Raw genomic sequence first — 13,832 nt, 5'->3', positions numbered from 1 at the left:
TGGAGCCCAACGCAGGGCTTGATCCCTGGACTCTGGGATCATGACCTGAGCCGAAGGCAGACGCTCAATGACTGGGCCACCCAGGCACCCCAACATGAGCCAGTTTTATGAGTCAGTTTTCCTACAAAGAGACAACTGGTATAAGTAAACAGGTTTTTAGCTGCTTAAAATGAAACTGTGGCATTCAGTTAGAAATAGCAGGTTGTCTTTGAGCTTCAATTCTCAGTGTTTTCATAATACTGCACTTATCAGAGTGTGTTATGATAATCTGTTTAGGCTTCTGCCTCCCCTATTGGCACATCTAGGCTGTAACCATACTGAGGGCAGGGACTGTCTTTCTCATTTCTGTATCCCAAGTACTTTATTTTTTTTAAGATTTTATTTATTTATTTGAGAGAGAGAAAGACAGAGGGAGAGAGCACTAGCAGGGGGAGTGGCAGGGGGAGAGGCAGAGGCAGGCTCCCCGCTGAGCAGGGAGCCCGATGTGGGGCTCCATTCCCAGTACCCTGGGATCATGACCTGAGCTGAAGGCAGAAGCTTAACCGACTGAGCCACCCAGGCCCCACTGTATCTCAAGTACTTTAGCCTGATACATCATAGGGGCTCAATATCTGTTGTTGAATCCATGAGTGGAGCTCTCTGATGCTCTCTAATCAACATAATTTACATTGTTATTTGACATCTAGCAGAAAGAATAATTTTGCACAAGCTCGTCTTCAGGTGCTATATTGATTCAATGACATTAGTAGGTCATGCCAATCCCTAAAAGACAACTCAATTTGTACATAGTGTCAGGATTCACTCAGCTCAGTTATACTTAGAAAGCCTGGTCTTGTCCTTTCCAGGTCTCATATCTTCTAATACGGTAAAGTTGTTAAAACAACAAAGATGGATCTCGCTGATCTGTTCTTTGTTTATGGTAAGAGTTGATTCTGGCTAAAGATAAGATGAATGTTCCCTGAAGTGTTAAACTGAAAAGTAAAACTCTTTTTTTTTCCACAAGAGAGAACAAAGTTAATAATAATTCCTCAAGGAGGAAAATGGATCTTCTCTAACTGGTCAGGTTTTTATCTGCTGGTTTTTGTTGTTGTTGTTGTTGTTTTTTTTTAACTCTAACAACACTGACCAGGACCATTTTTCAAGTTTGATTTGATTATAATCCAAAGCTTAGAATGCATATCTGAGATCGGGTTGTGGATTACAAATTACATATGTCCACTTACTTCAGGAAGACATGTCCTGGCAGGGTACCTCGTGCATGAGCTCCCTGTAATAATGTCTTATGAACCTCATCCATATAAATAGTTAATATGACTCAGATCACGGGGATCATTTGTTACATTCCTGTTTGGCCAGTTAGGTTGGTTCCACAGCTAAAGGCTTGGCACGGAAGTACAGAAACTCTGGACAACGGGTGTGTAGCCACACGACAGCTGCATTTGAGGGCATTTCGGAATAAGCACAGATGTCTTTTGGGTGGCAGTGGAGTTTTGATCCCATGAAGAGCTGATAAAGCATTTTAAGCAACCATCACATTGCTGAGCCACCAGCACCCAAGTGGTCAGCAGTATCCAGTACTTGATAAAATAATTTTATCGTTTTATCCTTCTGTTCTTTATTTTCAACTAAAAATCAAAGTATTCCAATGGAAGTAGACTACTGAAGGAAAGAAGATGAAGGCGCTAGGAAGTCACACCGTCATTTCCTACAAGTTTTCTGGAAGACAGAAAAAAAACCTTTGCTTTCTTACTAGTTGGTTCAGGCACACATGGTCTACCTACTCAACTTCTGATTCAGCCTCAGATATTTATAGCAGCAGGGCATTAGTTCTTGAGCCACTTAAGAAGGCCTGCTGGGTGAGTAAGGAATTTTGCAAGCCATTAATATGACAAACAAAGTTTTACCTGGTGATGTCAAGCCCAAGTCTAGATACAGAAGCACCCGTCAGCAAGGTTTAGGTTGTTGAGGTTATCCTGCAAATGTCTCTTTTTGGAAGAAAACAAGCAGCACCAGAGAGTTTCACTTGAAGCTTTATAGACTTCTGAGGAATAAATGGTCAAGCTCAGGACCCTAAACAACTTCTAGCAAGGGTTAGACCAGTCATATGTAAGAGATGCTGGTTATTTTATAAGCAGAGATGGAGGCAAACCGTTTCAGATCTCATCCTCTTAGTTACTTTCAGTTGCCTGTCTCAGAGAAATATCACAGAAGGAGCTCATCTGTTCTTAAACCCCTGAACTAAAACTGCTTGCACACATCCCCTCCCTAGTCTAAGTGTGGTTTTGCAAGACAGATGATTGATGCCAACAGATGGCACCTTACATATAATGAACTCATTCTTTCTTGAAGAAAGGTCCCTTTTACAGATTTGGCCATGGAGGGAAAAAAGAGGCAAGGCAATCACAGTGTAAACATCCTTTCTTTAACCAGGCTATTATTTCCTTACTGTTTGGGGTACTGAGAAAGTTAATGGCCCAGGACACCTTATCGGAACCCGATAGTCTACCTACCTAACTTTTGATAACACATAAGCCTTAGTTGCTAGGGCTTTTAATTCAGAAGAAAGTAATATGCCAGAGAATATGCAGTGCTCTACTGGCCTCCTTCCTAAAGAAGCAATTTCCAGGCAGACAGAAGCCCAACAGAGAGAGGCAACCACAGCATGCAATTTCCTACCACATTTTGTCAAGATGACTCAGTTTCCAGCCATTCTGCCCCTGCTGACCTGCCACCCTCCCTACTTTGCAAGGGCAGATAACCAAATTAACTTGGGTGGAAAACATAATGACTAGAACAAAACCTCCAGTTCTGATCAAATTAAATCACAGTAGTTTGCTTAGAAACTGTCAAAGCATAACATGAAGCTTGGAAAAATAATAATTACTTGAAAAATAATAATTACTTGTCAACTAATACACTTCCACTAACAGGCTCTACAACTCTATATTTTAAAAAGTGAATATATCACCGATACTCTGAGATTAATTTTACCTCACATGGAATTTGTAGTCATCCTGCAAATTCTGACTATAAATTTTCCCATAATTTCTCTCGATTCTGCTCTTCCATTTCAGAACAATCTACATGTGTGTTTCAGACCTATGCAACAAGACAACCTAAAGCAGAGCTGAAGTCTCTCTGTGAATCTGTTAATTCATACTTTCTTGGAGTGCAGGCAGACGCAATTTTCTTAAAAATAAATCCCTTCCTCTTTATGCCCTAACTTCTCTATTGTAAATAAAGACCCTGATTATGACGGGTAGGAAATATAATCATTGAGATAGTATCAATAAGAATTGCAAAGTACTATTCCCTCATAGAGAAAATAAACTTGACATTAGCAACACAAAATACTACTCCTAATAATAGTTCACTACCCCTAATAATTTGGACTTCACACAAAATTAACTGTTTCTCTATACATATAACTCTACTGACCTCAAGTGCAGAAGGAAGCATACACATACCCAAAATTACCCTGGTGGCACCCACTCATCAGACAATAAGGAAATAAGAAAAGTTTGGGGAAACATTTCCTAAATCTCCCGAAATCCTAACTATATCCTTTCTTTTAGTAAATGTTTCATTTTAGAATAGTTTTTTATTTACAGAAAAGTTGCAAAGATAATCTGGAGAATTCTTGTATACCTCATACCCAGTTTCCCACTTACTAACATCTTACATTAGTATAGTATATTAGTTATAGTTAAGTAACAGATACTGAGGTATTATTATTAACTAAAATGCATACTTTATTCAGATTTCCTTAGTTTTTACCTAATGTCCCTTTTCTATACCAGGATCTCATCCAAAATACCATATTTACATTTAATTGTTCTGTTTCCTTAGGCTTCTCCTGGCTGTGCCAGTTTCTCAGACTTTCCTTGTTTTTGACAACCCTGACAGTTTGAAGTTGTACCCGTAAGTTATCTTATAGGACGTCCCTCCATTTGGATTTACCTGATGGTCTTCTCATGAATAGAGTGATATTACGGGTTTGGGGGACAAAAACTGCAGAGATCAAGTGCCAGTTTCGTCACATCATATGAAGGTCCCATACTATTAGCATGATATATCACTGTTGATTTTAACCTTGATCACCTGGCTGAGTGTTTGTCAGGCATCTCCATTCTGGACTTACTTCTTTTTCCCCTTCCCAAACTGTGCTATTGGAAGAAAGTCATTATGTACAATCCACAGTTAAGGAGTGAGGATTTATGCTGAATTATTTGGAAATCTTCTGTACAAGAGACTGGTCAACTCTTTATTTATTTAATCACATATTTATATTAGTACAGATGTTTATTTTATACTTTGGGTTATTATACTCTAATCCTACTTCAATTATTTTGGTGCTCAGATAATTCCAGTTGGGAGATCTTTCAGTTGGCTCTTGAATTCCTCTGACATAGCCCCATCATTGTGGAAATTTTGAGCACTTCTCTACTTTCTGACACTACAAGATATTTCAAGCTCCATCTTGTATATTTCCTGCACCATCCTAGAATCAGCCATTTCCCCCAGGAGTCCTAGTTCCTTTTATTGAAGAATGATATTAGAAACCAAGATCTAGCCACTGGGTGTATATGTTTTTAAATACCCATTACTAGGGCTAGACATGAAGAACTTACAAACGGATACATTTTGTGAGCGTTAAAATTAATGAAGGGAAAGTGACAGAAAATTCCCAGCTCCACATTTATAGTTCCATAGAAAAATGTAGGTAGATTTTCACTTTGGATATTTATTACAATCCAGAAAGAAATGGCATGATCTAATTTTAATGCGATCGAATCAATGTCTTTGAGAAAGTGACAAAGTCTAAAATAACTTCTTAATTTTATGTTGTTTTGAGGTTTCTATTTTTCAGCAAGAGTGCTGTATTCTTTCAAAACAGCATTATGTATTCTCAATGCCTTAGTAGCAAAATGAAGTCTATAGCTAATAATCTCTATGTATGATATTGACATGATAAAGCCATAAGACCAGAAACTACTTGGCCTTACTACTCCAGCTTCAAAGGGCCTTACACAGAGGGGCTTGATTATGGTTGTTCCTGATGGCTGAGGTCACAATTCAAAGTGTCCCCCTTTTGTTTTCCCTCTGGGGTTATGGCGAGGAGACAGGTGATGGAAACAGGAAACACGTGGACATTGGTGGCAATCAGATAGAGGTATCAAGCCACACTCAGCCTAGGAAGAGATGCCATCAGTCCAGATCACAGGGCAACTACTTTAGGATGATCAAGCATGATAAGCATCTGCTCTATTCAAACTTAAGTACCAGGGCTTCCAAAGACTCTTGCTTACATCTCTGAGATCTCAACAAACCGTGGTCCAAAAAAGAAGGAAGGCAGCTGGAGTTCTGGGGGAGGAAAAGTATTCTCATCCAAATGAGACTGGTTATGTAAGGGAGTATTTGGAATTCCATGCACACCTATGATTAGGCTTAAAACATTTGCCTTCATTTTCAATTGTGCACCTGCATCTTAAGTCATCTAGCATAAGCTAAAGGTCCATTAGTGCACTTCAGTAATGAAAACAAGTCTCAGGCAAGCTTCTGCCCAGATTTTGTCACCTAGTATTGTTTTCCCATATAATATTTTACTTTAAGCTAGGCACAGCTGGGAGACTATAAACAGAATATGTGACAAGAGCAGGGGTTATCAGTCAGCTGGAATAGTGAAAAGATCCTTGGGCAGGAAAAAGTTCTGACAGACCAGAGTTCAACAGTTTTGCCTCTATCCAGTGCTGGTCCAAGAGCCCTGGATGAAAGGCCTAGATTTGAATCCTGACTTTACTGTTATCTAGTTCCACTCACACTTGCAAATTACTTTATACTTTGGAGCCTCCAAAGTAACCATATGTTGAATGGCTGACTTTGTTGGATATTACTCCTATGAATCTATAATCTAATATACTTTATTCCTAGGCAGGACTGAGAAGGGTAGCTTTAAAATGATCCAAATGAACAGAGTCAAGAAGACAACCACAGTTCAGGCCATCATGTGGTACCTTTTAAATTCACTCTAGTGATGGCTGGGTTACGAAGAGGGTGCTGAGACTTGAAACTCAGACCTGAAATGAGGAAGGAGAAAGGGGTCTGGACAAGATGAGAGCTGTCACCTTCTGAAGTGTTATATAAGAACTGCTATGTTTATTTGGATGCAGTAAACAGTGTGTAGGAGTCTTCACTCCTTCATTTCTTAACCCTTATCTCTATGAGCATACTCATGGAAGAGTCATAGAAGGCCAGAGATGCTTGTTTAGGGCAGGTTATTATTTTGGTAGGTGTGTCGCTGTTTCCCCCGCCCCCCCCCCCCAAAAAAGAGAAAAACTGGCAACAGAGAAATAAGAACCCAGAGTTCAACAGTTTTGCCTCTATCCAGTGCCGGTCCAAGAGTCCTGGAATTACTGCTGTAGAAGCTTCCTGGTAGGAGAGCAGGATTCTAATTCGTGATTCCGAAACTGAGCTTATTTATTTAACAGGTGAAGCGCGATCTACTTATACCCAGTGCAGACAACACGATCACAGACGTTAGAATTCAATTCTTGTTTTTTTCCCTCAAGGCCCCACTTTTTCCCTTTAAGAAAGAGATGCAGAGAGAAGAAACCAAACCAACCTTCTGCTCTCAAAAATGATCTATAGTTATTTACCGAAGAATTTCTCTGTCAAATGATTAAAAAACCAGAGAAAGCCTTAAAAAAGAAAAAAGAGGAAAAAAAAAAAAGCCGAGAGGTTTAAGTGTCTGAGAATGGCATTTCCTGCCAGCAGGGTTTCCTGTCTCAGGCAGCCACAGCGACCCTGTGGTGACACGTCCCCTCCGCAGCTGCAGCCGTGTTCCACACATCACTTCTCTGTTCTACTCACCCTTCCTCCCCGACAAATGTGACGTACAGCTTATTTCTCTGCAAGTCTTTTCTGGAGTAGCCCATGATCTGATTAAAAGCATCTTCTAGTAAGTGATCTCTTCTGATAATTAACCTGTCCATAAAAAGACAATGTGAAAAACAGATTATTTCCTAACCTTTATCTTTCTAGAACTGGGCACTTTTGATTCTCTCTTCATTTACCATAGTTAACTAGCAGAAAGGGGGAGTCACTTAATACATTGCTAGCTGTAATAATGCACATTTGTCTTGAACTCTTAACAGTAGAAGTAAAAATTACACAAGTGAATTGCTGGTAAGCAGAGCACTCCGCCCACAACATATAAAAACAACTCCTGAGTTCTTTCTGGATGGTCAAATCAATTTATCCCAGAAGGAAGATGATTATAAAACAATACAAACACAAAACTTTTGTTTAGTAAAGGAAGGACAACCCTATGAGGTAATGTTTTAAGCATGAATGCACCTAGACAAGGAATTCAATTACTAAGTATGCAGAGGGATGACTGTGAGAACCAGGAGAGGAAAAAAAAAACTCTCCATGTTCTCCAAAGCAGACATATTTATGCCTGTGTTTAATTTAATTTTTAAATTAAGTGAATCTCAGATTCCCCAAGTGACAGATACAAATGAATGATACTTGTGGCCAATTAATCTACTTGTGATGATGATAATGAAAGTCATCCTGAAGCAGATAAAATTTGCCTTTAGTTCAAATAGTCACGGAAAGGGAGATGATAGGGAGTCTGGACACAGGGAAGCCTGAGCTCAAGACCTTCTTTTTTGTTTGTTTGTTTTTAGTAGTCTCCATGCTAGGCGTGGAGCTCAGTGTGGGGCTTGGACTCATGACCCTAAGATCAAGACCTGAGCTGAAATCAAGAGTTGGACGCTTAACCGACTGAGCCACCCAGGCGCCCCTCAAGACCTTCTTAAGTGAAGTGTGGGAAAGGCAAAGCTCAGAGAGGTAAGTTATTTGGTCAGGCTGATGTGTGTTGAAGGGTGAGGAAACTGGGACCTGTGAATATACTTGAGCCAGCCCTCTCTGTGGGGCAGTAAGCTGGGGAGCTGGGGGACGGCTCCTGGACCTCCTCTCAGACACCCAGCATCATGGCAGTGTGTCAGTGCAGACCCTTCCTCCTCTGCCCTCTCTCAGGGGGCACCGTGATCTCTGGTGGGTACATGGGGCAGGGGTGGAGGCGGGGATGAAGGAAGGGTAGGTAAGTAGGAAGTGAAAATAATTCTAGGCCAAACAACATGATGATGTTTAAATTTAAAGGTGGGTAAAGAAAGGCAGAAACAACAGTCATGATATATTTCATTGGACAAGTGAAGCTTATTTCACAGAACAAAACAGAGCTGAGCAGTGTTCCTACACTCAGGTCAGGTCAGGAGACAGTGATGTGCAGGAGAAGACACTGTGCCAGCCTTTTATCTAATAAATACACTGTAAGTGAACAAAGAGGCACTTTTCAGGAGAAACAAATTAGCCTTTTATTTTGCCTATATTTTTACATGGAATGTGGTGTTTGTTTTAAAACCTTAAGCTAAATGGTACTTAATTCCAGGACCTTGTCTTAGATGACCCTGTAGCTGACACATGCCAAAATAATTACACCGACTAAAACAAAGGCTGTGATCCCAAATCACAATCAATTTCCTACATTCCCAACTGCATCTCATCCTTTCACCATCGCCCAATCCTGAGGTCTGTATCATTTTGACTTACTTCAATTTCCCTGGGCCTTGTCCGTATCCTTTAGTCTCTAACTTCCTGTAAAAGTTCCTTAGCTTGGCTTCAAAGTCTCGCTTGTAAGGGGCTGGAGCCCGGGCATTGGCACGCTGAGTACCTATGGCAAACCACAAAAAGAGAAGGGTCCATGTTTGTGCAATGTGCCGAAGTTCATCCCATCACCATGACAAAATACTGCCAGGGGGCTGAGACCACAGTCAACAAGTGAAAGGAGGTAATTATTTCAGGGCCTTCACTTTTCACCTCCCCGAGTCGGAGGCTCTAACAGAGCTGAACCGAAGTCTTAAGATATTTCTGTGTGGCACTTTGGTGGAGAATAACAATCCTCTTTGCATAGTTACAATGGTGCCCGTGTGTGTCAAATATGTTTCCTTTTTCAGGCCAAACTAATATGAGTCAAACAGAGTTACTCATGTCTAATGGTAACTGTTCAGGGTGGAATATCTCTGCTTGAGGCTGAGATGGTATCATGGCAATTAGACAGGAAGTTACAATGTGAAAGTATGTGGTGTATAAAGCACAGTGGTGTAACAATCAGTTTCCAGGCTTTGCCCTATGAAAAATGTACAAAATGTCTTTTAGATATGCACCATAAGAATTATTTTAGACTTACAATCACATACATTTTATATTGCAGGGTAGGACAATCTTGATATAAACACAGAATTCAGACATAACTGTAGAGTCACATGTTTCCTGGTTGCGCAAAGAATAAATAATACTGCTATTTGTTGCACTCTTAATATGTGCCAAGTGCTAGGATCATCCACAGATAACCTAAATATGTTTCATATGTCATCCAATGGTTTCATTAATAAAATGTAAAAGCAACACAGTTTGTTCCTCTTTCTGTAGAAAAGTCTAGCTTTGTACCACAAGGTGACTAACCAACAAACTGGGACAAAAAAAAATTGATGATAAATATGGGAATCAGACGCAGAGTGACGACAAAAACACTGGACCTTTCCACGAACTATTTTGCAACACAATGAAAGGAACCGGCAAAGAAAAACTGTGAAGTCTTGTGCATTACATACCATATAAGCTCATTAAATATTTCTTTAGTGAGTCAACTAAGTGATTATTATTCATTGCTAACACTGTTAGGTTCAGCAAATATGCCCAAAATGAGTAAGGTGGGACTGCTGAAGTAGATATGTTGGTTAGGAAGACAGAAATAAAACATCAAACAATTAGATAATAATTAAGTCCTAAACTAGGTGGTGAACAAACTATAAAGCATAGGGGACAAAACTATATAGCCTTGGGGCTGTACCCAGCCCTAATGACCTATTTTGCTTGGCATACAATTGTTTTTAAAGATTTTAAATTAACTTCCAACATTTAAAAATTAGGAGATTTCAAGTAAAAAACAAAACAAAACAGATTTTCATTCCCTTTGATGGCTGCATAATATTCCATTGTATATATATACCACATCTTCTTTCTCCATTCATCCCTGTCGATGGACATCTTGGCTCTTTCCATAGTTTGGCTATTGTGGACATTGCTGCTATAAACAGCCATTTGCAACGACCTGGATGGAACTGGAGGGTATTATGCTTAGCGAAATAAGTCAATCAAAGAAAGACATGTATCATATGACCTCACTGATATGAGGAATTCTTAATCTCAGGAAACAAACTGAGGGTTGCTGGAGTGGTGGGGGGTGGGAGGGATGGGGTGGCTGGGTGATAGACATTGGGGAGGGTATGTGCTATGTGAGCACTGTGAATTGTGAAAGACTGTTGAATCACAGACCTGTACCTCTGAAACAAATAATACATTATATGTTAAAAAAAAAAAAAAAAAAGAATATAGCAGGAAGGGAGAAATGAAGGGGGGGAATCGGAGGGGGAGATGAACCATGAGAGACTATGGACTCCGAGAAACAAACTGAGGGTTCTAGGGGGGATGGGTTAGCCTGGTGATGGGTATTAAAGAGGGCATGTACTGCATGGAGCACTGGGTGTTATGCACAAACAATGAATCATGGAACACTACATCAAAAACTAATGATGTAATGTATGATGATTAACATAATATAATAAAATAAAATTTAAAAAAATCCAAAAAAAAAAAAAAACCCAACCAAAACAGATTTTCTTTTGAAAATTCCTTGAGAATTCTTACAACAACTGGCTTGCATCTTCCTTGGGGCCACAGTGGGGCAGCTGATCCATTAAATGAAGCATGTGCCACAACCACTCAATGATACTGACTGCCTGGCCCCCCTCGGTCTTTGCATTTGGGATCAGCGTTCCAGAAAAGTAATGGCAAGTGAGGAAAGTAGAGATCAAGATGGAAAGGCCATCAGGAGAAGGCTTTATTGGGGCCAGGCCTTGTAAACAGAGGAGAATCTATATTCTGTGCTGGGCCAGGGCAGCAAGAGCTGGGAGAAGCACCGCATGCGTGTTTGGAAGGCACCAAGGAGACTAACCTAGAGCACAGGGCAGTGCTGGGGAGTCACTGGGAAATTTAATCAGATGGTTGGAACCAAATTATGTGAGGAATTTTTCAAAAACCTAACTGAGGAGTTTGGGCATAGTGCAGTGAGCAGTGGGAAGACTTTGGAGGTTCCTGAGCTAGGGAGTAACAAACACACGGTGTTTTTTTAAAGCAAGGGTTTTCAGAGTGTGTTGGGCGGATTCAGGGTGAGTAGGAGGGGAAGCGTCTTGAGGGAGGGGACCTGGGCAGGAGTCCTTGCAGCCCTAACATGTACAATGTGAAATAAGAATTGCCTACAGATAATAAGTAAGGAAGAGACACAGGCAGCTCTAATTGTAACATCAAGCTTTTAGACAGTAACCGTAACTGTCCTCTGTGAAGCGCCTGCTATGCATACGGAACCACGCACTCTCCAGGGAGGATCTCGGGAAATCCTCACACGTTCACGAAGCAGGCATTATTATCACCAGCAACATCGCCACTTCGTAACTAAGGAAACTGAAGTCAGATGCCAGTGAATGGTAGCTTTGGGATTTGAGCCAGGTCTATCTGACACTACAAGCAGTGTGGGAAACGCTGGTGGACAGGAGCGTGTGAAGCTTTATGCAGATTGTGCTGGAGACAAGAGCTGTTCAGGTGGATATCCGCCATCGGCACCTGAACACACAGTCCTGGAGTTCCAGCGAGAGATGAGGGCCACACCTGTGCATTAAATGAGTTAGTGTAGTAGGGTGCTTTGTGAGGTGCCCTTGAATAAGTGTTAGCTGTTACTGATATTATCTGCAGAGAGGTGAATACTAAAGACATGGGGAAATGTGTTGGGGTGTTAAGAATGGATTTTAATAAAATTGGCTACCAACCAATGATACGTCCAGAGGTCTGTTTGCATGTTTATGAATCTTTTACCCAAGGATCTAAGATCTATGTCACAAAGTAAACAAATAAACTTGATCTTAAAAGCTCTAGGATACAGAAGAGCCCTTAATGTGGTGGTTTTCAATCCTGACTGCACATTGTAATCACTTAAGAAGCTTTAAAAAATCCCAATGTTCAGGCCACACCCAAGACATATTACATCAGAATCTGTGGGGTGGGACCCAGGCATAAGTGTTTTATGCAGCTCTCCAGATGAATCCAATTTGCAGCCAAGGTTGAGAACCGTTATCCCCTACAGGAAGGTCAAAAGTAACCAATGAAACATCTGGGGAGCATCTAGAGACCAACACAGAGGCAATGCTTCCTGTGTATTTGAAAGGTATCATTTGCAACATGAAGGACTGTGATCTCTCTGAGCACAAGGCTGCACTCTTGATGGCTAAGCGACAGGGGGGCGTAGCACAGGTCCACTCAGGGGTGGCAGAATAAGGTTGTTGGTGCTGCAGCTTGAGAAACTGTAAGTTAGTAAACCTAGACAGCTCAGAAAGCAGCCATCATGAGTCAGCTTTCAAGAGCGTGATCATTAATAGGGAAGAGGAAAAACAAAAACAAAAGACTGAACGAAAATCTTTTAGGACTCAAAAGAAACATGATTCTAAAGTTGATTGCTTAAAAAAAAAAGCACATATACTATTGCTGTATAATTTGAGACATTTAAAAGGATGTGCGAGGGGCCCCTGGGTGGCTTAGTCGTTAAGCATCTGCCTTCGGCTCGGGTCATGATCCCAGGGTTCTGGGACCGAGGCCCGCATCGGGCTCCCTGCTCGGCGGGAAGCCTGCTTCTCCTTCTCCCACTCCCCCTGCTTGTGTTCCCTCTCTCGCTGTCTTTCTCTGTCAAATAAATAAATAAAATCTTTAAATAAATAAATAAAAGGATGTGGGAAATGCCATAATGCATTCCCTCATTATCAAAATGGACACTTAATAAAAATTAGTTCTGACTCCATTTATGCTCTAGATAAAGAGATTCAATTACAGAAACTCTGGAGACAGAAATTGTTAAATGCAAAAATTCTTTTGCCAATAGTTCTATTATGAAAAAAAAATCATTTACACATTACTTCATGGTTTAAAAATTACAATAAATTATGCTCTTGGCCCTTGTCAAGTTCTTAATGCAAGTCAGGTGTCCTGCCAAGAAATTCCAGGGCAGGAATGATGTTACTTCCACTTTAGAAATAAAAAAATGATCTTGGAAGATTGAGCTAATAGAATCATATGGGAACCGTAACTGTAAGTAAAGTTCTAGGATACAATACTCCTATAGAGAGAGTAACTTTATGGTCTTTATGGTCTTAAAAAAAGGAAGTCAGATACAAAACGGTCAATGTTACATTTAGGAAGTGATCAAATAAATGGCTGACTTCAAGAGTAGTCGGCATTATTTGCAACGACGTGGATGGAACTGGAGGGTATTATGTTGAGTGAAATAAGTCAAACAGAGAAAGACATGTATCATATGATCTCACTGATATGAGGAATTCTTAATTGCAGGAAACAAACTGAGGGTTGCTGGAGTGGGGGGTGGGGTGGGAGGGATGGGGTGACTGGGCGATAGACACTGGGGAGGGTATGTGCTCTGGTAAGCGCTGTGAATTGTGCAAGACTATTGAATCTCAGATCTGTACCTCTGAAACAAATAATGCAATATATGTTAGGAAAAAAAAAAAGAAGAAGAAGAAGGTAGCGGGAGGGGAAGAATGAAGTGGGGGAAATCAGAGGGGTAGACGAACCATGAGAGACGATGGACTCTGAAAAACAAACTGAGGGTTCTAGAGGGGAGGGGGGTGGGAGGATGGGTTAGCCTG

General features: G+C 40.7%; 1 protein-coding gene across 5 annotated transcripts in view; it reads right to left on the bottom strand.

Annotated features, from left to right (window-relative positions):
• The window catches only part of HECW2 (HECT, C2 and WW domain containing E3 ubiquitin protein ligase 2), a 357,760-nt gene that overhangs the window by 31,757 nt on the left and 312,171 nt on the right, over positions 1 to 13,832 (bottom strand). For all 5 annotated transcript variants that reach the window (XM_035007494.1, XM_035007490.1, XM_035007491.1 and 2 more), the window contains 2 exons: positions 8,617 to 8,737; positions 6,871 to 6,984 (listed from right to left, as the gene is read on the bottom strand). In XM_035007494.1, the coding sequence (XP_034863385.1) occupies positions 6,871 to 6,984; positions 8,617 to 8,737 (235 nt within the window). The remainder of the gene's footprint in view (positions 1 to 6,870; positions 6,985 to 8,616; positions 8,738 to 13,832) is intronic.

The sequence above is a fragment of the Mirounga leonina genome, unplaced genomic scaffold, assembly GCF_011800145.1.
Source record: "Mirounga leonina isolate KUSES-001 unplaced genomic scaffold, KU_Mleo_1.0 Mir_151, whole genome shotgun sequence".
NCBI classification, from domain to species: Eukaryota; Metazoa; Chordata; class Mammalia; order Carnivora; family Phocidae; genus Mirounga; species Mirounga leonina.
This window is presented reverse-complemented; position numbering and strand designations above follow the sequence as displayed.